Source organism: Cryptomeria japonica, chromosome 10 (assembly GCF_030272615.1).
Source record: "Cryptomeria japonica chromosome 10, Sugi_1.0, whole genome shotgun sequence".
In the NCBI taxonomy this organism is placed as follows: domain Eukaryota; kingdom Viridiplantae; phylum Streptophyta; class Pinopsida; order Cupressales; family Cupressaceae; genus Cryptomeria; species Cryptomeria japonica.
The window spans coordinates 768,006,309-768,033,810 of record NC_081414.1 but is presented as its reverse complement, the minus strand read 5'-3'; the positions used below and the strand labels follow the sequence as shown (position 1 = coordinate 768,033,810).

The window sequence follows — 27,502 nt, the reverse complement described above, 5'->3', positions numbered from 1 at the left end:
CTCCTGCGCTAAAATACTTCTGGATGTATGTCTTATTACTTTCAAGACAGGGATGATAATGTCCTTGGTATGGGCAAATGCAGCTACTGTTACCATCAATCTGTGGATTATCTCAAGAACTTGGATAGCCTGATGAATAATCTTCGTCATCCTTGTAACAAACTCTATGGCCACTGTATGAGATCTATCCATCCAACTACATGTACGCTGGACCAGGTTCCTGAATCTTTCTGCTTCATTGATCGATTGAAGGGGCAATGCCTGCACTGGTGATCTAACTGGATCCTGACGTCCCAAAGGCTCGTTGATGTGACTGAAATATGTCCTCCATGCACCTCTCTCTCTCTCAAGCTTTCTATTTTTTTCCACTTCTTCTCTAAGCTTGTCCTTCAATGCTTCAAATGTGTCGGTGGCATCCTCTAAAGTTTGCTCTGCTGTGGATGGTCCTAACTCAAAAGTCTGTATATCATAATCCTCTGCTAGGATCTCACCCTCGTATTTATCTGCTGCCGGTGTAGCTATCTGCAGTTTTCTAGATCCAGTCTCATCTCGAATCATCTTGGACATCTTTGTAGCCTTCTTCTTCTCTGTTATCACATGTGAACGTCCAACAAGGCTCTCTAAATCAATTGCACTGTCCTCGTCCTCAACTACGATCACCTTAGTCAATCTTTCCTTCAACCAATCTGGGATATTCGATCTTGTCTCTTGAACTTGAATTTCTTTATGTACTATTTCTTCTTGTCTGGGAGGAGATGTTATTTCATTATCTTCTTCTAAATCATAGTCTTGGAGAGATCCATCTGATGAAACATGCTGTGCCTGTCCTTCCTCCTGCCTGTCATTCTGTACCATCGACTCCATGGACTCTTCCACTCGAATTGTTCTATCCTCTGGTCTGGAAGAAGTACCTGGTGTTTGATCTTTGTTGGCACCTTGCTTTTTCTTGGAAGGCTCTTTCTTTTCTGATCTTTCCTTTCTCTTCGAACCTCTCGAATGGAGATTGCCCTCACTGGCACATCGAAGGTTACCTTCACCTGAATTCCTAGGATTAGGATTGCCTTCACTCACGCTTGCTCCACCTTCGGCTGGTTTCTCTTCCAAAGTAAAAGACATAGCTATGCCTTGTTCTCTCAACTTCTGATGCTGAACGTCTACCCATCTGCGAGTACAAGAGAAAACTGGTGCCATCAAATCATCTAAATCCACGGCCTCGGGCTCATTCCAATCCAACCTTATTGTTTTGCTTTCTCTATCATAGGAAGACTGGATGTGCCTGCCATTGTCCTGAGCTTGGTCGGCCACTCTGTAAATCCTGCATTTCCTGATGAAATCCAAAGGCAATCTAGAATGTATCTTTCGTTTCACTTCAAGATCATCTAGGAGGTTCATCATAAAATCTTCAATTTGGTGCTCATGTTTAAATCTTCTACCGACTGTCTCCTCTAAATGTCCATGTGGATCAAAACTATTTCTCCAAGCAAAAGATGAAAAAGAATACAAGGCTAACTCCTTCTCTGCGTCATCCATGGCTAAGACATTAGGACATACCTCAACTGAATTACCCAAAATAATAGGTACCTGAACTCCATTCTGATGTCTGTGTCTGAATGCCTTCACATACGCTGCCAACTGCCTTGTTACCTCAAGTAACACAATTCTGTCTGTCGGATACCTCGGCAACATGTATGGAGGTAAAGGACATCCATGCACTCTAATGTAAGTGAACTTGGGAAACTGAATGAACCAAGCACCGTACCTCTTGATGAATTCCTGGGCATCCTGAGATAACCTGTTGTGAATCCCTCCTTGCAACGTCCTTGTGATGTTCATCGTGAAGGTATCATTAACTAACTTGTAGTTTTTTCCTGGCAGATGATGCAAGTAGGCATAGGAATCACAAGCTCTGACCTCGCCGGGTCCTCTTCCAATCACTCCTCTGTGAGGTAGTCCTGCGTACTCAACACTCCTGATCAAAGCATAGATGACGTATGAACTCATGTGGAAGGACTTAGAAGCCCTGAGTCTCCTCAACTGTACGTCTAAGCAATGGCTAATTATTCTAGCCCAATGTATCGTACCCTTTCCTTGAACAATCACCTGGATGAAGTAAAACATCCACTTCTCAAAATAGAAGGCATGAGGTGCTCTTGTAACTCGGTTGAGCATAGTAATCAAATCTCTGTATTCCTCCTGGAAATCAATCCGGTGCGGTGTGTTCGGTACCTTGCTTAGACGGGGACGACTCTTAAGTAGCCAGTTCTTATTGATTATGCTTAAGCAAGCATCTGGATCATCATCGTACACTGATCTGGCTCCTTCAATGCTCTTATATATCATGTCCCTGTGCTCTGGAAGATGGAAAGCTTCACTTATAGCTTCCTCTGAAAGGTACGCCAAAGTGTTTCCCTCATTGGACACAATTGTCCTGGACTGTGGATTGTAGTGACGGGCACACTCGATCATCAATTCGTGGCACTGAATAGTTGGAGGAAAACCTGCTGCCTTAATGATGCCACTCTCTATTATTCTCCGGGCGACAGGTGATGGATTGCCAATGTAGGGGACCTCTCGAAACTTCTTCATGCTAAAGTTCCCCAAGTTTGTATCTCCAATGTTGCTCCACTTCGACACGATCTTGGTCTCCACCTCTTCGGTCTTCTGATCTTCTTTCATGAGAGCTGAGCGGCTGGTGGATGCTCCCGCCTTCGGGGTCGCCATACCTACACAACATTTCAATATAAGGTCTAGATTTTGCGATGAATAACGTTGATTAGAGAGAGAAATTTTTTTTTTTTTAGGAAACGTCATGATAAGTCTCTAGAGTTATCATTTCCTAAAAAACAACGATGATTGAGCTAAGAGATTCAAAAAATCAAAATTCAAAATTTAAAATATGACGATGAATGAATAAAACAATAAAATCAAATCGCCATACCTCAATAGAGAGCTAACTCTATAATGCAAAAAGGAAAAGATCGCCTAGGCAAAATTGAGGTATAAATAGTCTTCAATGTTATCTCCTCAAGAAAATCCACTTCGCCACCCTTGGATTAAACGCGATCCTCAATTGCACCTCTGACAATTCGCTCAAATGGACCTTCAAGTTCGCCCAAACAAATCTTCCAAGTCTCGCCCCTTTGACGTGGTCTTCGATCCTTGGCAAATTCGCTCCAATGAAGTCTTCAAATATCGCACCACCCTTTGATAGACTAGCGCCACCTTTGGATTAAATTCGCACCACACATGAAATACTTCGCACTATCTTCGCTTCTCCTTAATTCGCATGAAGGATAAAAATAATGATATGACAATAATAGTTCTCACCCTCCATATATAGCGCTTGCATTGCATTCATTCCTTAGGCCGACTTGAGGATATAAAACAATTTTTTAATGATTTTAAATGATTTAAATAAAACAAAAAGGCCGACCTCCCTTAAATGAGCGCTCCATGCGATTTTTATTAATTAATTAATTAATTATTAAATGCCTTACGTTTTTTTTTGCAAATTTCGATTTTAATATAGGCAAAATAATTAATAAAGGATCAACGCCATATTAAATGCTAGTTTAAATTAGATTTTCAATTTTATCGAACTTAGCATTTTAAGGAAATTCGAATTGTTTATTTGGCGCCAATATTATGAAAATGAAAGGGACGTACCTCATCGCCCTGGTCCCTTGGAGAGGGACAGGAGCGATCCATGATTTGGTCGTGATTTTTGCATTTTTTACGTTCAACTCCTTCATCTCCACGTTCAATATCGATCATTTTAATGGGTCCTCCGAATTAGATCATCTTGCATGCGTTCATGGGTGCCTTTTGGATGTTTATCGCCCTGGTCCCTTGGAGAGGGACAGGAGCGATCTCCATATTTTCACGTTCACTATTCGACCTTTGATCTTTCATTGTAGAGTGAATAACATCCTTGCTCGTTCCTTCTAAGCTTGTTCCATTTGTTTTCATGACGTGTTTGGACGTTTAAAGGGATCATCGCCCTTGTCCCTTGGAGAGGGACAGGAGCGATCCATGTTTTCTCCTTGACCTTGGCAACTTCTAACTTAGATCCTTGTTGTGATGTCTTCCAAACGCCGTCCTTCACCTTATTCATCCTTGCCTTGCCTCGTTTTGAAGGAACATGAGTGCCTTTGATGAGATCGCCTTGGTCCTTGTCCAAAGGACAGGAGCGATGTGAGCTTTTTAGCTTGACTAGCAACGTTTGGACGTTCAAAACTTCGGCATGTGGTCTTCAAAGAACGCCTCGAACCTTGCATAACCTTGTGAAGTCTTAACTTAGTTTGAACTTGAAGCAAAATAAAGAGTCCAAAGCAAATCGCCCTGGTCCCTTGGAGAGGGACAGGAGCGATATGGTCCATATGTTCAACTTGGTGATTATTTTACGATTGAAATCTTCGTATACCATCTTCAAAAGGCACCATGGACCTTCTAAGACCCTGCAAAATCTTGTCCTTACGTAAAACTTGCATGAAGTGGCCAATATATCCAACATCGCCCTGGTCCCTTGGAGAGGGACAGGAGCGATCTAGGTCTTAGAGTGCAAATCTCTCCATTATAATGACCTTCGAGTGCCTGTGCTTGATGAAGACGCCTTGAAATGTCCTTTGCCACCTTGTCTTGACTTGGATCGGCTTCAAACTTGAGTGAAAAGCAATATATTCACTATATCGCCCTGGTCCCTTGGAGAGGGACAGGAGCGATCCTCCTTTTGTGGCTCTTATTTCACTTTGTCAGGTTCTAAATTTATATTCAACGGACTCGTCATACTCCACTCCATTCGTCCATGCCTTAACATTGCTTGTAACTTAGCCAGAAAATCATTTATACCAAAAATCGCTCTGGTCCCTTCCTGAGGGACAGGAGCGAACTAGGCCTTTTGGGACCCCTGTGGACGTTTTAAAATCTTCAATTTGTATTCAATGAGTTCATCTCATGCTTTCTCTTGCTTTTGAACGTAAACTTGCCTTGGTTTTTGCCTGGATTTTGCCTAATGAAGGACATCGCTCTGGTCCCTGGGAGAGGGACGGGAGCTATAAGATACTTCGCCCTGGTCCCTTCCTGAGGGATAGGAGCGAACTTTGCATTGTGGACCATTCTCCTCCATTTTTGCATCTCAAATTATATTCATTTGGTAAAGCATCTCCCTTTGGACGTTTTAAAATCTTCGAGTCGTCGAAATCTCGCAAGGACAAGGCAAAATTTGATTTGTAGCTCCGGTCCTTCACTGAGGGACAGGAGCGATTTTCCTCCTGGAGGCATTTCTGTGCTCATGAAAATCTTCATTTTATATTCAATGGAAAGATCTCGTTGTTCTCCATCACTTCCAACTCGAAACTTGTCTGGACCCTGCAGGAATAATGAGATATTTGAAAACGAGCTCCCGTCCTTCACTGAGGGACAGGAGCGATTTTGCTCCTACAGGCCAAAATAACATGATTTTTCACATTTTAACACTTCACAAGGCAAAAACAAATCAATTCCAATGCCCAGGATCAAAAATCAAAAAGGTCAAAATTTGGTCAAAATATTCAATCGGACAAAAATTCACATTTGGCTCTCAACACTTAGACAAATTTAAGCTCTGCATCAACATTCCAATTGAACATTAGACCATTCTGGCGAATTCATTGCATTCAAAATTTGCATCCTAGAAAAGGAAGCTCCAAAAGCTCTCAAAAACGACTGGATTTTGGCCCGAAAAGACAAAATAAAAACCCTAAGGATTGACCCTAAATCCAGACAACTAACTGACTAACAAAATCCTAAAAACAAAAGCAAAAACGAACGAAAACAAGCGAAAAGAAGGGGTCCCCATTTGCGATGGGGCGATGTGTGAAATGGTCACAACAGGAGGCTAGTCCCTACCAAGTCATTCCACATGAGTTCATATGTTATATATTCCTTAATCAGAAGTTTTGAGTATGCAGGGGTACCACACAAAGGAGTTGTTGGGAGAGGGACGGGAGAGATAAGAGCATGTGATTCCTATGTTCAACTATATCATCCACCTAAGAATTGCTACAAGCTAGTCAATGACACCTTCACGATGTATATCACCAAGACATTGCAAGGAGGGATTCACCACCGACTGTCTTCGGAGGCACAAGAGCTCGTGAAGAAGCATGGTCCATGGTTCATTCAGTTTCCAAAATTCACCTACATCAGGGTCCATGGGTGTCCTTCACCTCCCTATATGTTGCCAAGATATCCTACGGACAAAATAATATTGCTTGAGGTGACTAGACAGTTGGCAGCTTATGCTAAAGCATCGAGACATAAGCATGGAAATGGTATCCCCGTACTCATTCTACTAGGAAATCCAATTGAAGTGTGTCCTAATTCTCAAGCCGCGGAAGATGTAGAGAAGGAATTATTTCTATATTCATTCACATCCTTTGCCTCAAGGGAGAATTTCGACCCTCATGGTCACATGGAAGAGACAGTTGGGAAGAAATACAAACACGAGTTTCAAGTAGAGGATTTCTGGATGAATGTTCAGGATGATATGGAGGAGGAAAAAAAAAAGATGCATTCTAGATTACCCTTGGATCTTATCAGGAAATGTAAAATTTACAGAGTAGCCGATCAAGCCCAGGACAGCGGTAGATATCTCCAATCGTCCTATGAGAAGGAAGATAAAGAAGTGAAGATAGATTGGAATGAGACAGAGGTTGCAGACCTAAGAGCATTGATGGACCCTGTTTTGAATTGCACTCGCAGATGGGTGGACGTACAACATCAAAAATTGAAGGAGCAAAATATAGCCAGGACATTCACCCTAGAAACAGGAACAAAAGAAGGAGAAGCAAGTGTGAGTGAGAATACTTCTCATTTCAAAGGATCGAAGAGAAAGGAAGGACCTGAGAAGAAAAAACCTTCCAAAAAGAAACAAAAAGTGAATCCTGATCGTCCACCGAGTACGTCTTCTAGGCATGAAAAAGAAATAAGTCAAGGAGAAGATCAAAGACAGATAGTGTATGAAATTGATGAGTCTATGGAATCTATGGTGCAGAATGATAAACAAGGTAAAGGACGAACACCCCAGCACTCATCAAGTCAATCTCTCCGAGTCGGTGCTAATGAACAACAAGAAGAAAAGAATGATGATGAAGCAACATCTCCTTTCAGGGAAGATAGACCACTACCTAAGGAAATACAGGTAAGGGAAATAAAGTCTTCCATTCCAGATTGGCTAAAAGAAAGACCGACGAGGGTAGTTGTGGTCGAAGAAGAAGAACAAGTGTTTGACTTGGAAAGTCTCATAGGAAATTCTCAAGAAGAAATAAAAAAGATGAAGGCTACAAAGATGTCAAAGGTAATTAGAGATGATGCAGGATCCAGAAAGATACAAGTAGCCACAGTGGACAAGTATGAGGATGAGATTCTAGCAGAGGAATATGATCTAGAGACATTTGATCCTGGTCCACTTACCTCCGAGTAGGCCATGGAAGAAGCAACTGATTCAGTGAGAGCACTTAATGACAAACTCAAAGAAGAAATGGAAAAGAATAAGAAGCTAGAAAGGGAGGTTAGTGCTTGGAGGAATTATTTTAGCCACCTTAACCAACCATTAAGGCGAAAGGATCCAACAATATCACCTTTGCATGTACTTCCTCCTGAATCAATAAATGAGGCAAAAAAGATGAAGAACTTAGCCCAACTCATGAGTTCATGGATTGATGAATCTTACAAGGTAGCCATTGAATTTGTAACAAGAATGATGAAAACAGTTCACAGGGCTATCCAAGTCCTTGAGATCATTCATAATCTATTGATAACCGTGGATGCATTCACTCACACCAGAGACATTGTCATCTCGGTCTTGCAAGTGATTAGAAGGACTTCAAGGCAGATTTTAGCATAGGAAAAGATAATGGAAGGAGGGACCCATAACCTTCTGCAATGGTCAACTTTGCTCCAAATGAAGGAAGTTCTTTTTGAAGACATCAATAACAGATGCAGCCAAGTTGAAGGCACTATCCACCCTATTCAAGATAAGGTGTTTGATGTGTTATGTACAATCCTTGACAGAAGGATAGAGATCAAAACTGATGTGGATATCCGAGAATTGGAAGACAGGATCAAGATTATTTTTTACAAAGAGGAGAACATGGTCACAGAAAAGTAGCGAGATCAGATGTATGCCACTATGTTCCTGATCGAGAAGACAAAAGAGCTAGAGCCTAGATGGGAGACAACCCTTCTCACAACTTTTGATCAAGTCCTTCACTTGGAAGAACGAATGAAGAACCTTCATGGGATTCCCATTGCTGAGATTGAAGGGATTATGTCCAGATTCATTGAATATGCCAGAAAAGAGCATAGAAAAGGGAACAAAATTCTAGATGAAAAGTTGTTATGAAATGATGTGGCAACTTTATCCCCATTGGGCTATGTTTCCTCGTTATTTGTGCCATTTCTATTGGCTATGGATTGATAATGTTTATCCAAATGGGGTCTTTTTGTAACAAACCCTAATTAGGGTTTAGGTGTCAAAATCTCAGTCGTTGATCTTCTTTTGATCCAGGCCGTTCATTGTATTTGAGAGTGCTATATAAGCCCTCACTCATTTCATTTTAAAGAGTTAGAGAGTTAGAGAGAAGAGAGAAATAAGATTAAGATTGTTAGTAGCAGAGAAATAAGAAGTGAAGAGAGAAAGTTGAACAATTGTTGTTTTATTTTGCTATGAGATCAATGAAATATTGAAGTTATGGTGTTTTATTGCAATCCTTGTGGCTATCTTCATGGTTGTTTATCTTCTTGAATCACTCTTAGTAGAGATAGTACTTAAGTTTTAGAATTAGATTAAAGGACAAATGTTGTGTTTGATCTTTGGTAAAACTCATAGTCCAAACCACTAGCTCCTTATTGATTGTAAGCACGCCTTGTGTGGTCAACTGGAGATATTAAAATTGTTTAAGAGTTCAATCATTATTGGAGATATTGATATGTATCTTAGTGATAGTATCTATCCCATGGATGATTTGAATATCATTGAATCCCCTTAGAAGATCGCACCAATTCCAGTAGAGTTGTAATCTTTTGGCAATACTGAAATTGGTAGAGTTTTGCTAAGACCAGTCCTCATTTAGTCATTCTTAGGATTTAGATTAGTCTCATCTCCTTAAAACCATTATCTTTTGCCTTTTTTTGAAACATCAGTTAGTATTAGGAGAATTCAGTTCCTCATTGAAAAGTAGTTGCAAGAACAAGATTTCCCAAAAAGTACATAAGGCCCCTTGTAAAACAGCAAACACAACGACCACTGGTGCTTATCTACGAGTAGAGAACCTACATAACAGAACCTTGGAGTTTCTCGGATTGATCCTTCTGCGATATCTTCAGCATTCGGGAACTTTATTCAAGAGAGGATAAGATACCTCTGGGTATTTTACTTTGTGTTTGGTCATGTACAAAAGACACATCAACAGTAGCCTACAATGCAACAGCAGTTCAACTGAGTAATCAGCACCTAATTTATCTCTCACGGAACCTACAAGTGACAATAGTTTTTCAACAGAAAATCTACTCCTCCTTTGGAGTTAGTTGGCAGTCAAAATCCTAATTCTTAGGAGTTCGTTTGCATCACTGCAGTATCAAGATCACTTCATCTCACGTTAAAAGCTAATTTGTTTGGCCTTATTGTAAGTTTGGTCTTTGTTTCCCGTGTCCATGGAGGAACGGGGAATAGTGATATTTTAACAGGAAAACTGAATCCTGATCAACTTTAAACTGCCCAAGTTGTAACTCTTCCAAGTTCACAATAACAGGAACAGAAGCTTCCACTACAATAGTATCAGTCTTGTTAAGTTTTCTTCTTTTGTTTGAAACTGAAATTTCATGATTACACAGCTATTGAGATTTTTTCGTTTTCTTAGGGAGCTTCTTATATGACTGACATGCAACTTTTGGGTAATAGTTTTCCTTAGGTCAATGATAATTAACGACATATGGAGATGAAATAACCCTAAGCTTGGGTGGAAAGTGCCATCAACACTCTACTAGGAACTAAGGAAATTTTCCTGATATTATTTCCAGGTCTAATTAAGAATAGTTTGAAGTTCCAGTTTCAGTCAATGAAAAGAGTGAGCAGACAGGTTCGTTTAGCTATATGAAGAATATAAAATGTGGAATGATTATTCAGTAATACTAATATCCATTACATTCATTTTTCCATTACATTCTGAGAATACATTGTTGTATATATAGATTTGAGAGTATAACTGAAATCTGCAACTACCTATAACAGCTAATTAATTGAATAAATTGTTCATTCTTTCATTCTTCCATATAATGAACATTTTGAAGAAAATCTCCAAAATATGTGCTGCAGCACTATCTTGACTCAGGACTTCTCCGTGGCTATCTCCAAATAATGGTGAATCTGCTTTCTCCAAACATTGATGCAGTCACTCTGCAATCAAGGATGATCAATCTACAGTCAACCATTGTGAGTCACTCTGTTGATGCTCACTCCAATAAAAAATGATCAAACTAAAGCTGACCATCTCGAGTCACTCTCATCAATGATGCTCACTCCTAATCATAGCTATGCATGGTCGACTCATCTCTATTTGCATTGTCTATAATTCTGTAATTTGCAATCTCAAAATCTTAATCAAATTGGATCTCAATAATCCTGGGACCAATCTCATGGTCTATCCACAACTCTGCAATAATAAGGACCAAACAATGACCAAAGCTATCGCCAACAGCAACTTAAGAAAAATCCGAAATAAACCAATAATTCCACAAAATAAAAAATCTGCAAAACATTTGAAGCATATATCACTCATCTTTGTAAGTCTCTACTCAAATTTATCACACACATAACAGGAAATGTCCTTTGCACAAGGAAAGCACACTACAACAACAACTGCATCAACATCATCAGAATGAATCATACAAATTCAAATCAAAGGCATCTCAAGCATAAAGGAAATCCATAACACTTTGAAGATGAGAAAAAGCAATCATATCATTGCCCAAAACAATATCATCAGCAACATTATTATCAACATCATTGTCATCACCAACAACATTACCAACATCATTGTCATCACCAATAGTAGCTTCAACAGTACAAAACATACCCTTTTTGGAGCATCTGGCTCAACATCTGTCAAAAGATGTCTCACCTACAGGATCTATAGAAGCATCTAATGTCTCCCCTGGGACTGTTTCAAACAAAGGATTAGCAACACATAACAAAGTTTTTTGCACTTTCTTTTGAAAAATATGATAAAAAAATCATGAGTATGTTGACCACATAAAGAAATGGATATAGATCAAAACAAGAAACTGATGTATGATTATGATGACCACAATATGAAAACAATTTTGGCTGAACCAGTTTGAAAATTGGCAGAGGAAGATTCAACTTGACATGCATTCTTAAGTCCTTTAGATACAAATTTGATGGGTTTCAAATACTTGGGAAATAAGACCCAACAAAAACCTTATAACCAAGAACACATTTTCCCTTGTTTATTTTCTGAGTCTCTCAAACTCTCACAATGGGTTTTTCACTTGATTCTTGTGTGGAAGTACTCGAAGAAGGAATATCTTGTTCAACATTTTTGAGATTTTTCTTCTGTGTTAAGGTATCATGTGTCTGATCTTGCAACCTATCTATCTCCTGTCATAGTAAAATGAAATGAACACAAAAATGCATAGAAGTAGACTAAAATATTCTCAACATTCTGCTATTTGATTTGCTTCTTTTAAGTTGTCAATTTTAATGTGTAAATTTAAAATTCCATCTTCAATCAAAGTAGATCCCATGACGTGTAAGGTCAATCAATAATGCTCAAAAAAATCCTTACAAACACTTATTTCTTCTTATAAGAAAAAAAAAAAAACAATTTATAACTGCAAATCAACATCTCATGTTTCAAACAGTGTTTACCTTTTATCAAACTTCTAAGAATATATACTTATCCCAAATATGTCTTTCCAAATTTCTACATGGATACTTACACCGTCTCCTCCTTTCCTCCTCTATTTTGCAGTTATATTCTTAAATCTATAAAAGTCAACAATGTATTCTCAGAATTTAATGGAAATTATTGAATGATGAATATGTTATATTCCTTCACTATATACCTTGTGACCCCAGTAGAGGTTAATTCTCCTGAAAATGTGAAGTATATTAGAAAAGTGACATCCCCTTCCTTGATGACAGCATTTCAATTATCTACCAACCAATTTTTTTGATTGCCGCCTGTTACTAATATTTAGTTTGGCATGGCAAGTAAGATTCAATCCCAATTGGTTAATGTTTATACAGGAGAATTCGGACCCTTTGTGTATGCACTGTATGACACACTATTTGGGCTTACATTTTTCAAAATCTATTCTATAGTTTGAAGTCCTTAAATTATTATATTAACTCAAAGTAAATCACAATCTACAAAATAACAACATTGATATGGTGTGGGTTAAGACCCTTTTGGGGCTAACCATATTACAAGTATTTGCCACAAGGCAGTTTTGGTCTACAGACAGAACAAATAAATAGAGACTAGAATATGGAATTATAGTATGGATTAAGATCCTTTTAAAGTGAAACGTGATTACTTTCAGTTGGTTGAAAGAACAGTACATATATTTTCGAAGAATTATGATTTTCATAACCTTCAGGAAGCCAAAGTACCTTATGCATGTAAAAGTTTTTTGTGCATGCTCATGATTCATTTGTTTATTATAATTTGATTTGATTTACAATGTGCAGTGACATAAGTCGTTACATATGCTAAAGCTGTATATTTTTAGCTGTAAGATGTAATATTTATAATTAGACAAAAAAGAAAATACAAAGCTTGACATCAGAGTGCAAAGTCTGACAGACTTAATCTTGCTTTTTGGTTTGTTTGGCTGCAATTTTTGAGTTAGTGAATCTGGAAATTTGATCTTAAGTAACATAAACCTTTTTCTATGGGACTGATAGAAGCTGTATGAATTGAACATTGTTGTGTCATTGGCTCTTGTATCAAGGGAAAATTATTATAGGTTCCACATTATTTGAAAGGGAATACAATGTTCTTACTTAAATGTATAAAATATATGTTAGTAATTATAAAGTATCCCTCAAAAATCTTCCTAGGAATTTCATTTCCAGATTAGATATGTTTCCCCAGAAAACAAGTAGTTGCCTCAAGTATATCAAGCCAAATCTGATAACATGCTTGTGATCTTAGATTTAGTATTCTGAGTCTTGAGGCATCCAAATCAACTAGTATAGAAAGGAAACCCATAGGTGAAGAAATATGAAATTTTATACACAGGTTAATTCTGTATTTTCTTCTAAATATTCTCTTGATGAGGGAGTGAAATCATATTTTTCTTGAGATGTCACTGACATAGGCTACGATGAGTGCTAGCGACTACTATCCATTCCTCATGGCTGTGGTTCATAAGTGCATTCATTTTCCTTACCTGTAGAATAAAAGCCACTTTTATCTAGGCATCAGCATTTGAATGGTGTTTTATCATTTAGGCAATCCAGCAAGACGATGCAGAGCACCTTATACAAGATCAATGCCTCGAGTGGTTATGCAGGCAGAGAAGACTGTCACCTTTTCATCTGACATCAGCACTGATATTCCTCTTTATGAGGTTCCTCAGGTATCCTTAATTATGACCTACAGGTAATATTTGAGCTTCAATCTTATTTTTTCCATGCTTCAATCTTACTTTTGCCCTGCATAACATTTTTCACTCTATTTTCAGGTTTCTTTTGATCAATATTTGAGTGATAGGACAAGAGTATTTCAAGCAATATTCCCAGACAAAAGGAGGAGTGAGAGGCTAAATGATGTAAGTGATTTCAGATCTGGATTTGATGTCAAATACCACGGCAAGAATTTGTATTCTAGCAGTATTTTTGTAATTATTCATATGTTTAAAACAATTTTGAAATTCATTGTTGCTTTGTTGTAAACTTATAGAGAAGACCGTGTTCTGTTAAAAGTCACCTTGGTGTTCTTCCTGTTGTTCCCTTTGGATTGTACTCTTTTTATTAAAGTCAATGCAGCTTAATGTTTTCTGACTCCATCCTAGTGTATGTGTGTTTTTCTGCCATTAGAAAGGTAAGCATACAACCATCGGCTTGGCTGTTTCCATAACCACCTCTAGTTGATTCTCGGTTATCTAACATTATATTATCTTTAAATTTGTTAGTCTTCTCTCCAACCGAGGTTTCTCTGATAGTTGATGTTATTGGCTTCTCCAGTTGGTCTAAGAGGACGAGTGTCTCATTGCAGGATGAATGGCGAATTCATATGTTGCCTATCGAGTTCCTTTTTGTGTCTGCATATCCAGTTATTGATATGAGTATAGTTCTAAAAGAACCAGGGCAAGGATTCCCTGATGGTATCGCAAAAAGTGTTAAAAAAGTTATAACCTTGGAAGCTGTAAGTATTACATGTTGATGTAGCTGTGCAACTGTAAATACTGCAATCCAAGTGTACTCTGTTTGTGTTGCTGTTTATGGCATAGTTTTTCCATACCCCAGTTGATGAATATTTTTTCAGTGTATCATTACTTTTGGCAGCTTTGTTTATATGTTTAATTGATCTTGAGAAGCATTTTCTCAGAAAAGATGGGATCTTCGAGGATTAGATTATATTTTGAAACCATCAGATTTTGAACTTGGAGTTCGTGGGGTTCTTTACTCAGAGAAATATGGAGTTGCATCGAGATTAAAGGCACAGATGGAGATGAGCATTAGCTTTGTATTGCCTCCAGCACTTGCTGTGGTTCCTGAAGATGTTCTCAAAGGCATTGGTCATTCAGTATGTATGTAGTGTAGAACTCTTAAGACTCTAACACAAACCTTTTTAAACATTTTTATCTTGTAGATAGTTCAACAATATTTTAACAAGTCATTATGTTGCAGGTTCTCCTTCGACTGCTGGAGAATATGAAGCAGAAAGTCAACAGCAAACTGCTTTCTGATTACAGAGAATATGCAACACAGCAAACAAAAAGCAGTCAGGCATGGAGAGATGGAAAACCTATAACAACGGCACTATAAGAATGCCATGGCTAATTGCAAAATGGAAGTTAGACTATAGAATGGTGGTCTGATTTTCCTTTCTTATACATTTAAATGTGTATGACTTCTCTTATGCAGAAGTATAGCTGTAGAAACATGTATAACTGATGTATGTACGGGGTTTGTGGCTCAAACCCCACAGAGAGTGCTTCCTTTGGTGGGTTTGATACCCCATACATTCCAAATGTTATTTATTTATTCATTTTGGTTGTTGGAAACTAAATGGCTCCGTTTACCTTGGATCCACTTCACTTTTTTGAAAGGAGGCCATTTGGAATACCCATTGATGTGATGGAAGCGGCATCTCAAACTTATGTAAATGTAATTTGAAATTTTGTTAAAAATGAAAATGGCATCTCTTTGTTTAGTTAGTCTATGCTCTTTTTTGTCTGTAAATAGTGCTTGATGTTAATCAGATTTCCACAATTCATTATTTGATTTATTTCTGGATTTCTGGATTAAATTGTGTATTAGTTGAATCAATGTTTCAGATTACACTTCGTGATCCATCATCAGGATACTAGAGAGCTAAGAGACATGAAATCAAGGCAGTGCTGCTTAAGTATTTGTGATAAACTTAAACTATCTCCTTGATCAGTCCAAATCAAGGCAGTCTCCTTGGGTTCCAACTCATCTATTCATAAACTAGCATTACATGGTACAATTCCTGACTGATGCAGGACAGGCAAGCACCAATAATCGATTCCCTATATCTGCTCCACCATTCACCCGTTCACAGAGAAACAAAATAAAATTAGTATGATTTCAACTGTAAGCTGTGAAAAATAATTTAATAACCTAGTTTAATAGCAAACACCTTCCAAGTTCCAGATAATGAATGCCAGAGCCTGAGAGCACCATAGATCCAAGGGAGATACTGATTTGAACTAGAAGCTTGAATATCTTCTTGAGGTTTAGAAAGTAGTGTAATTGGCAGTCCCCCGAGCTTTTGAATATTTGATTACAGACCGGAGAACATCGGAGGAATCACTGACTGCTACTAACATTTATAAAGCAGAAGTCTTAGCAAAGGAATGATAATTATATTGGGTATGTGTCTAACACAGTCTAGAAGATTAACGTCCAATTTAGTCAGCTTCCATCATGTTATACGTCATCCAAAATTGATCTGACCTTTATCAATTCCCATGAGCCATTTCCTCATTGAGTTGCTGTGAATACGCTTAGCAGTACTGATGAGAAAATCTTCCTCCAAAGCTATTTCTGCCAATGCTTTTCTATAAAAAATGGCCTTTCCCACACAGACCTTATGATCGTCCTGGGTGCCAAAGCTATCATAGAAGCTTTAGCCCTGCAATGTTTTCCAGCTTGCTGATTGGATGTTTCCCAAATTTGGAACTTAGCGTCAAAACATAGGCCAGAGCAATAAGATTGTAGTACCAAAAATGTGCCACAGAGAGATCTCTCAAGTCAAGTAAGAGCAAAAGAAATTCCTCCTAGACCTACGAAGCACCTTCAAACATTACGACAGGCTAGAAAATACAATTAAAATATGATGAAATCAGACAGCTAGACCAATTCCGGACATATTTATAGTTCTTTGTGCCATAATAACACCATAAGGAGGGATTTACAACTGAATAGATCACAGAAAACTAATCTCAAACTAGATCAAATAAACAATAAACAGGAGGCTTATTCTAAAGAAGGTCCAAGATAAGCCTACTCATCACGCCCTTAGTATACTAGCTAAATCCTCAGAAAATGCCACTATTGTATTCACATTGAACCAGACTTTCTAATAACAAACTAGTCCCATCACTTAGAGAGATTGGAGAGATTAGTCCAATCACCTTCCAAACAAAGCACATCAAATGGTCTCTATCAATAGAGAAGGATGCAAATGCTAAAGATTATTTTACTGATATAATCTTTAAGGAAATGATATTTTCTGTCCATTACAGTAAAGCTGAAGGCTTCTACATTATACATTTGTCTTTTTTTTTTTCGATGTTTCAGACTATATGATTGTAGTAAGCCCTTTAATTTTAATTTTAATTTTTTCACATTTAACAATCAACACCAACACCCGTGAGGGTTAGATAATGCAAAATCAACACTGCTGAAAGTAACCTTTTCACTTTCTGATCATCGAGAGCCCAATATGGGAGGGTGAGAGCATACGGTGTCAAAGGGGATCGTTAGCACAATAAACTGCTGGAAATGAAATCTCAAATACAATACTGGGTGGCAAGCCAACCCCTTCCACTTTTCCAGTAGGTGTAAGCACTTCTCCAATAGTATGGTAGTGCAACTAGCCAATTAGAAGATTACAAACTGAAGGAACAACAATCACTCGACCACTTATTTAGTGGGAGGACTGAAAATGAAATAACAATAAACTCAACCGTTTATTCAGTGGGAGGACAACGTTACAATAAATAAGAAGGCGGCAAGTCAGCCTTTTCCACATATGCAGTGGGACTAAGAGCAACAATCCAAATTGATAGCTATTAGTACTACTAATCAACTTTACAATGCAAATATGGATTATCCGAATTACTAGAAATCACTGTCCAAAGTGTTGACGTGTGTTTTGTACACAGCCTAACACAGAATAAAATACCTAAGGGTATCTTATCCTCTCTTGAGAAAATAGTCTCTAACTGCTGAAGATCTGCAAAAAGGATCAGTTAGATGGACTCCAAGGTTCTTTTAGTGGGGTCTCCACGTGTGGACAAGCTTTTTAGTGGTATGATGTGATTTGCTGTCTCCTTCAAGGCGTCTTACGGATTCCAAAGGCTCGAAGATTTTACTAATCTAAAAGGAACTTTCAAAAAATGGAAAAGAGATAGGGTTTAAGGAAGTCTAATCTAGCCTAACCCTATGAACGACTTAGCATGAATGAGATTTGGCAAGACTCAACCAACTTCAATTTTGCCATAAGATAACAACTCAATTGAAATTAGTGCGATCTTCTAAGGTAATAATGGTATTCAATGCATCAAAGACCAAGGACACTACTACGAAGGTACATATCCTAGATGCGAAAATGCTTGAAGGTTAAGGACTCAAAATGTTTTCCAGTTGACCACGCAAGGCGTTCCTACAATCAGCAAGGAGCTAGTGGTTTGGATTGCGAATCCTACCAAATATCAAATCTCACACTTAGCCTTTCAAATTAACAAATTACTTTGATTGAGCGTGATTCAAGTACATCCAACAACCATGAAGATAACTTAAGAAATTTGCAACAAAACACCATAACTTCAATATTTTATTGATTTCCAAGTCATCATATACAACAATTGCTTGAGTTTCTCTCTTCAAGACTCAATCTTGCTACAAAATAAAAATTGCTTCTAACTCTAATCTCTCTATTACATCAACTATTATTTCTCACACTATTCACTATTTTTCTATTCTCAAATGAAATGAAAAATGGGGGTATAAATAGCATCCCCAATTACAATGAAAGGTCCAGATTGAAAGTAAATCAATGGACAAGATCATGACACCTAAACCCTAATTAGGGTTTGTTACAAATGACCTCCTTTTTACTGAACAACATTAAATACATAGCCAAATATTAAATTTGGCACAAAAATCTAGGAGGTATCAACCAATGAGAAATAAGATGTCATGTCATCTGTAACAACCTTTCATCTAGAATCTTATTCCCTTTCCAATTCTCTTTCTTAGCATATGCAATGAATTTTGTCACGATTTCTTCGATTTCTGTGCTTGGAATCTCGGGAAGATTCTTGATACTCTCTTCTAAGTGGATAACCTGATCAAATGCATCTAGAAGAGCTGTGTCCCAAGTAGGTTCAAGTTCCTTTGTTCTATCAATCAGGAGCATGGTGGCATACATCTGATCATACTGCTCATCTGTAACATCTGCGTCCTTGCGAAAGATGATCTTGATTCTATCCTCAAATTCTTGTATATCCACATCTGTCTCGACCTCGATCCTTCTACCAAGAATGGTACGAAGTACCTCAAATACTCTGTCCTGGATCGGATTGATCACCTCCTCAACTTGACCACATCTAACACTGATGTCCTCAAAGAGAACACTCTTTATATGGAGTAAGGTTGACCACTGAAACAAACTGTGAGAATCACCTTCTAAGATCCTCTCTTGTGCTAAAATTCTTCTGGATGTGTGTCTTATAACTTTCAAGACAGGAATGACAACGTCCTTGGTATGGGCAAATGCAGCTACTGTTGCCATCAATCTGTGAATAATCTCAAGAACTTGGATAGCCTGATGGGTGATCTTCGACATCCTTGTAACAAACTCAATGGCCACCGTGTGAGATCTATCCATCCAACTACATGTACGCTGGACCATATTCCTGAATCTTTCTGCTTCATTGATTGATTGAAGGGGTAATGCCTGCAGTGGTGATCTAACTGGATCCTGACATCCCAAAGGTTCATTGATGTGACTGAAATATGTCCTCCATGCACCGACCTCTTTCTCAAGCTTCCTATTCTTTTCTACTTCCTCTCTAAACTTGTCCTTCAATGCCTCAAATGTGTCGGTGGCATCATCTAAAGTCTGCTCTGCTGTGGATGGTCCTAACTCAATAGTCTGTATATGATAGTCCTCTGCTAGGATCTCACCCTCATATTTGTCTGCTGCTGGTGTAGCTATCTGCAGCTTTCTAGATCCAGTCTCATCTCGAATCATCTTGGACATCTTTGTAGCCTTCTTCTTCTCTGTTGTCATATGTGAACGTCCAACAAGGCTCTCTAAATCAATTGCACTGTCCTCGTCCTCAATTACGATCACCTTAGTCAATCTTTCCTTCAACCAATCTGGGATATTTGATCTTGTCTCTTGAACTTGAATTTCTTTATGTACTATTTCTTCTTGTCTGGGAGGAGATGTTACTTCATTATCATTATCTAAATCGTAGTCTTGGAGAGATCCATCGGATGAAACATGCTGCATCTATCCTTCCTCCTGCCTATCATTCTGTACCACCGATTCCATGGATTCTTCCACTTGAATTGTTCTATCCTCTGGTCTGGAAGAAGTACCTGGTGTTTGATCTTTGTTGGCACCTTGCTTTTTCTTGGAAGGCTCTTTCTTTTCTGATCTTTCCTTTCTCTTCGAACCTCTCGAATGAAGATTGCCCTCACTGGCACATCGAAGGTTACCTTCACCTGAATTCCTAGGATTAGGATTGCCTTCACTAACACTGGCTCCACCTTCGGCTGGCTTTTCTTCCAAAGTAAAAGACATGGCTATGCCCTGTTCTCTCAACTTCTGATGTTGAACGTCTATCCATCTGCGAGTACAAGACAAGACTGGTGCCATCAAATCATCTAAATCCACGGCCTCGGGCTCATTCCAATTCAAACTTATTGTTTTGCTTTCTCTATCATATGAAGATTGGATGTGCCTGCCGTTGTCCTGAGCTTGGTCGGCTACTCTGTAAATCTTACATTTCCTGATGAAATCCAAAGGCAATCTAGAATGTATCTTTCGTTTCACTTCGAGATCATCTAGGAGATTCATCATAAAATCTTCAATCTGGTACTCATGCCTAAATCTTCTACCGACCGTCTCCTCTAAGTATCCATGTGGATCAAAACTATTCCTCCAAGCAAAAGATGAAAAGGGATACAAGGCTAACTCCTTCTCTGCGTCATCCATGGCTAAGACAGTAGGACATACCTCAACTGAATTACCCAAAATAATAGGTACCTGAACTCCATTCTGATATCTGTGTCTGAATGCCTTCACATATGCTGCCAACTGCCTTGTTACTTCAAGTAACACAATTCTGTCTGTTGGGTACCTCGGCAACATGTATGGAGGTAAAGGACATCCATACACTCTAATGTAAGTGAACTTGGGAAACTGAATGAACCAAGCACCGTACCTCTTGATGAATTCCTGGGCATCCTGAGATAATCTGTTGTGAATCCCTCCTTGCAACGTCCTTGTGATGTTCATCGTGAAAGTATCATTGATTAACTTGTAGTTCTTCCCTGGTGGATGATGCAAGTAGGTATAGGATTCACAAACTCTGACCTCGCCGGGTCCTCTTCCAATCACTCCTCTGTGAGGTAGTCCTGCGTACTCAACGCTCCTGATTAAGGCATAGATGACATATGAACTCATGTGGAAGGACTTAGTAGCCCTGAGTCTTCTCAACTGTACGTCTAAGCAATGGCTAATTATCCTAGCCCAATGTATTGTACCCTTTCCTTGAACAATCACCTGGATGAAGTAAAACATCCATTTCTCAAAATAGAAGGCATGAGGTGCTCCTGTGACTCTGTTGAGCATGGTGATCAAATCTCTGTACTCCTCTTGGAAATCAATCCTGTGCGGTGTGTTCGGTACTTTGCTCAGACGGGGACGACTCTTAAGTAGCCAGTTCTTGTTGATTATGCTTAGGCAAGCATCTGGATCATCATCATACACTGATCTGGCTCCTTCAATGCTCTTGTATATCATGTCCCTGTGCTCTGGAAGATGGAAGGCTTCACTTATGGCTTCCTCTGAAAGGTACGCCAAAGTGTTTCCTTCATTGGACACAATTGTCCTGGACTGTGGATTGTAATGACGGGCACACTCGATCATCAACTCGTGGCATTGAATGGCTGGAGGAAAACCGGCCGCCTTAATGATGCCACTCTCTATTATTCTCCGGGCGACAGGTGATGGCTTGCCGATGTAAGGGACCTCTCGGAACTTCTTCGTGCTAAAGTTCCCCAAGTTGGTATCTCCAATGTTGCTCCACTTGGACACGATCTTGGTCTCCACTTCTTCGGTCTTCTAATCTTCTTTCATGAGAGCCGAGCGACTGGTGGATGCTCCCGCCTTTGGGGTCGCCATACCTACACAACATTTCATTATAAGAAATAGATTTTGCAATAAATAACGTAAATAAGAGAGATAAATTTTAGGAAACCTCATGATAAGTCTCTAGAGTTATCATTTCCTAAAATACAACGATTGAGCTAAGAGATATTCAAGGATCAAAATTTCAAAAATTGAAATATGACGATGAATGAATAAAACAATAACAATAAATCGCCATACCTCGATAGAGAGCTAACTCTAGAATGCAAAAACAAAATTCGCCTAGGCAAAATTGAGGTATAAAGTAATCTTCAATATGATCTCCTCAGAATTGACTTCGCCACCTCTGGACAGGACGTGATCTTCAATTATCGCCTTGGACGTGGTCTCAAATGGATCTTCAAATTCGTACTTTGGCGTGGTCTTCAAGTTCGCCTTGGACGTGGTTTCAAATGAACCTTCAAACTCGCACCACCCTTGGTCTTCAATGTAATTCGCACTCTATATTAGCGCCACCTTTGGTATGAATAAAACTTGCACCACCTTGGATAATATTCGCACTATCTTTGAACACACTTAACACTTTCCTTCGTCTTCCTTAATTCGCATGTAGAGAGGTAAAATAATGATGTGAAAATAATAGTTTTCACCCCCCTATATATATAGCGCTCTTATCGATTTATCTCTTTGGCCAACTTGATAAAATATAACAATTTCAAACGATTTTTAAATGATTTGCAATGACATAACAAGGCCGACTTCCATATATGAGCGCTTGAAATCGATTTTTTATTAATTAAATAATTAATTATTAATGCCTTGCATTTTTATTTGCAAATTTCGATTTTAATAAAGGCAAAAAAATAATTAATAAAGATTAACGCCATATTAAATGCCAATTTAAATAGGATTTTCAATTTTTTAAATCGATTTAGCATTTAAGGATATTTGAATTGTTTAATTTGGCGCCAAAAATATGAAAATAAAGGGACGTACCTCATCGCTCTGGTCCCTTGGAGAGGGACAGGAGCGATTCACCATCTTTGGCATGATTCTTGCGTTTTCAACGTTCAACTCCTTCATTTCCACGTTCCAAATCGATCATCTGGTGGTCCTTCGAATTTGAATTTCTTTCTTGTGCGAACAAATGCATTTTATGACCATTATCGCCCTGGTCCCTTGGAGAGGGACAGGAGCGATCCTAAGTTTTTTGCTTGAAATTCTCCATTTTGGTACGATCCTTTCCTTGTATCATCTTCCAAATGCTATTTAAAACCTTGTGCGCCCTTGTCTTAACGTGATTTTCAAAGAATATCATGTGTTTTGCCTAACATCGCCCTGGTCCCTTGGAGAGGGACAGGAGCGATCCTTCCCTTGTGGCCACTATCTCACTTTGCCTGGTTCCAAGTTTATATTCAACGGACTCGTCCTTCTTCCCTCTATTCGTTCATGCCTTGACATCATTTGTAACTTTGCAAGAAAAACAATTATATCAAAAATCGCTCTGGTCCCTTCCTGAGGGACAGGAGCGAACTAGGCATTTAACACTGGTATGGACGTCCAAAAAATCTTCAAATTATATTCAATGCGTTCACCTCATGTTTTCCTTTGTTTTTGAACGTAAACTTGCCTTGACCCTTGTCTGGATTTTGCATAATGAAGGAAATCGCTCTGGTCCCTGGGAGAGGGACGAGAGTTACAAGGTACTTCGCCCTGGTCCCTTGGAGAGGGACAGGAGCGATATGGTCAATATAGGTCATTCTCCTTCGTTTTTGCATATCAAATTATATTCATTTGGCAAAGTATCTTCCTTTGGACGTCCTCAAATCATTAAACTTTCAAAATCTTGCAAGGACAAGGCGAAATTTGAATTGTAGCTCTGGTCCTTCACTGAGGGACAGGAGCGATTTTCCTCCTGGAGGCATTTCTGTGCTCATAAAAATCTTCAATTTATATTCAATGGAAAGATCTCGCCGTTCTCCATCACTTCAAACGTAAAATTTGTCTGGACTCTGCAAGGATGAAGAGATATTTGAAAATGAGCTCCCGTCCTTCACTGAGGGACAGGAGCGATTTTGCTCCTACGGGCCAAAATAACAAGATTTTTCACATTTTAACACTTCACGAGGCGAAAACAAATCAATTCCAATGCCCAGGATCAAAATTCAAAAAGGTCAAAATTTGGTCAAAATATTCAATCAGACAAAAATTCATATTGACGGTCAACACTTAGACAAGTTTAAGTCCTGCATGAACATTCTAATTGAAAATTAGACCATTTTGGCGAAATCATTGCATTCAAAAATTTGCATTCTAGAAAAGAAGCTCAGAAGCTCTCAAAAATGACTGGATTTTGGCTTGAAAAGGCAAAATTTAAAACCCTAAGGCTTGGCCCTAAATCCAGACAACTAACTGACTAACAAAACCCTAAAAATGAAAGCGAAAACGAGCGAAAAACAAGCAAAAAAGAGAGGGGGTCCCCATTTGCTATGGGGCGATGTGTGAAATGGTCACAACACAAAGGTAGGCAGTGAAGCCAACCTCTTCCATTTATGCAGTGGGACTAAGAGAAATCAATAAAAATTGTTGTTAGTACCACTAACCAGCATTACAAATGATTCATAATAGATATTCAATGTTCATAACCAAAACGCAAACCCAAGACTCCTCTCACCACACCAAAGAACTCACACACCTAAAAACCAACTTCAATCTTGAAGAACCGAATCTGATATGAATGAACAACATGTTGGAAATACAGACCAGCAACATAAAATCCACACAAAACAGTTCTATCTCACTCCCAACACACCCAAATTAACTCTAAACACACCCTCAAAGACCCTAGACATACAACGACTAGTGCAGGACTGAGAAAAGGACACTAACAATTCAGAAACAACATAACATGCAACCCAAACACCTCCTAGCAAGGGTGTCTATGACAAAAAAGTATGACTTGCAATATAAAATCCAATACTTCAAAATGTTCAACAAAAACTTACCGGATGAATCGCCCACGACATAGGAATTGGACAAACAAACACCCAGAATGAGCTGACACACACACAAGGAGCTACGAACGAAAACACGTTTCAGCTAAACTGGAAGACAACAACCTAGAAACACACTACAACACTCCCAAAAATAAAAAATCCATAAAAGTTCATCTTCATTGAGCCCCAATTTGCTCCTCTGGATGAGAAACAGTTATAGATTCAGCTAGGCACTATCTTTCAAGCACGAAACTGAAGCACTAGGAGGTAAGAGAGTCTGATATTATTTCAACAACACTTCCTTATCAAAGCAATAATAGATACCAAAATGAGAGCCCAAGGCCTGTAATTATAACTTTCTGCCAGCCAAATTCAAATTCAAATGCTCTCCAAATGCACCCAAACCAAATGCCATTCCATTTCATCCACATTTGGCATTGCATTTCATTTCATTTCCTTGCACAAGTTCACCCATCTCACTTTCACCCTTAATCGCCCTTTTTGATAAGTGTAAGTTTCATAAAGTAAATAGTAAAGTGGGCGCCCAACTATGACTTCAAAAATAAAAATATAACTAAGGCAATATACTTAGAAAATTGACCCATTTGCCTTGAGTTATAATTTAATCTCTAACACCAAGTTGACCCCTTGAAGTCATAAACAAATTTTGCCTCGGCCATGGATAAAAATAAAGTAGTAAAAAAATACTTCCTCTTCCAAATGCTGAATATTGCCAAAATGAACTGAGGCCAAGGTACTGAATTGCATTGCCGAAAATAGACACTGAGTTGAGTTGTCGAACCCCTGCTAAAAATAACACTTCCAAAAATAGGACTTACTATAAATAGCATACTGCTAAAAATAGTAAGTGTTCCCAAAGTGATTTTTTCCACATTTTGAGCAGCTACCGAACTTACTAAAAATAGTAAGTCCCAGAAACATCTTCAAATTTATTTGCATGTTATACCATCGAAGAGCTCTCAGAAAACCCAGAAAAAACCCAAAGAACTTAGCTGCTTCTGCCTCCAGTTACTAAAAATAGTAAGTTAGTCAAACTCCATCACTTGCTATGCATGTACCCTCATTGCGAAGTTTTCTGAAAACCCAGAAATAATCCAAAACCCAATCTGACAAAATCCAACATGCAAGCCTTCAAAAATGAAAAAATATCCTCTTAGAGGTAGGAAACCCTAATTTCTGCTTCTGACTAGCCTACGGGTCTCCAGAATAGGCTAATGGTCAACTACACTGATTACCGCCGAGAAGGGGATATTACAGTCCGCCCTCCCCAAGATTGCTTGTCCTCAAGCAACCACAAGCTAGGATGCTGCAAATTCTTGTCATTCTCCCAAGTAGCATCCTCTACAGGTAAGCTCTTCCACTTCACCAAATACTCTTTGATTGTCCTTCTCCTCAAAGAGTGTTCTCGTGAATCAATGATCTCCTTCAGAATAAATACCAACTGTCCTTCCTCATCCAAGGGAGGTAAATCTGAAGAGACCACAACATTGTGTCCAAGCACCTTCTTGAGGCGTGACACATGGAAAACATTATGCACCTTGCTACTCGCTGATACCTCCAACTTGTAAGCCACGACATCAACTCTCATGATGACTCTGAATGGCCCATAGAAACGTGGCTTCAGTTTCTCTACTCCAACCTTCTTGAGAGTAGACTGTCTGAAAGATTGAAGTCTAAGATAGACCATGTCTCCAACCTCGAATGAACGCTCTACACGCTGCTGATCAGCGTACATCCTCTGCTGGTTCTGTGCAATCTGGAGGTTGTTTTTCAAAGCCTTCAAAATATCCTGACACTGTTGCACCACGTCCCTAGCTTGAGGGGCTTTGCTATCACCAAACATCAAATCAACAAAGCTGGGGGCCTCATAACCATACTGTGCCATGAGAGGAGACATCCTGATGTACATGTGATAAGAGGAGTTGTAGCAATATTCTCCCAAATGTAGCCATCTCACTGATGCAGGAGCACTGGTGTAGTTCTTACCGGTTTGAGTAGTTAGCAGTGGAATTGCTTGGAGATCGTGGCATTTCTTCATGTTTGAGAGTTTAGCGTTGTGGATTTGGATTTAACTCCTTGAGTTCGTTGTCTTTATTGTGTTGAGATTCATAACATTTGGATTTGATTCTGGTGGGATATCAATTCCAGTATTGGCCTGGTTGATGTGTTCTTACCGGTTAGTCTTACAGAGTGTTGAGTGAAATTGAATCGGGTTGCGATTGATTTTCGTGACTTGCGGATCATTGATTGATGTTTCTTTAGCCTTGTCCGATGTTCTTGGAGAACCGCATGATGTTTTATGCTTTTTGGAGATATTCTTAGTGATTTGAGTTGGCTTGTTACCATTAGCAGGTTTCATTATGAATTGGTTGGTCTTAGGTTGACTTGATCGAGCTATTATTATTTGCGGATGGTATAAATAGAAGTTTTGCGAATCATTTGAGGAGACAGAAGACAAAAGATAGAAGATAGAAGTTCAAGATCGAGCGAGGATGTAGATACCAACGAGAATTTGGTTTGGTGGACTGAAGTTGGAAGGGCTGAGGTCCGGATTAGGGTTGAATCGGTAGACTGTTACTGGAGGCCGATTTGATATGTAGATGATCTGCGGATCTT

The 27,502-nt window shown here is 38.8% G+C and overlaps 2 protein-coding genes across 3 annotated transcripts in view; one reads left to right on the top strand and one right to left on the bottom strand.

Moving 5' to 3' along the window:
* LOC131026979 (uncharacterized) overlaps positions 1-15,446 on the top strand; it is a 51,152-nt gene extending 35,706 nt beyond the window's left edge. The window contains exons 2-6 of one of the 2 annotated variants that reach the window (XM_057956976.2): positions 13,520-13,647; positions 13,753-13,839; positions 14,286-14,435; positions 14,619-14,816; positions 14,921-15,446. In XM_057956976.2, coding sequence (XP_057812959.1) covers positions 13,520-13,647; positions 13,753-13,839; positions 14,286-14,435; positions 14,619-14,816; positions 14,921-15,058 — 701 coding nt within the window. In that variant the 3' untranslated portion in view covers positions 15,059-15,446. The remainder of the gene's footprint in view (positions 1-13,519; positions 13,648-13,752; positions 13,840-14,285; positions 14,436-14,618; positions 14,817-14,920) is intronic. The other variant, XM_057956977.2, reaches the window with a different exon arrangement.
* Positions 15,447-26,117: 10,671 nt separating this feature from the next.
* On the bottom strand, positions 26,118-26,783 carry LOC131859216 (uncharacterized). The gene has a single exon (XM_059212787.1). The coding sequence runs from the start codon at positions 26,781-26,783 to the stop codon at positions 26,118-26,120; it is 666 nt and encodes a 221-aa protein (XP_059068770.1).
* Between the last annotated feature and the right edge of the window lie 719 nt (positions 26,784-27,502).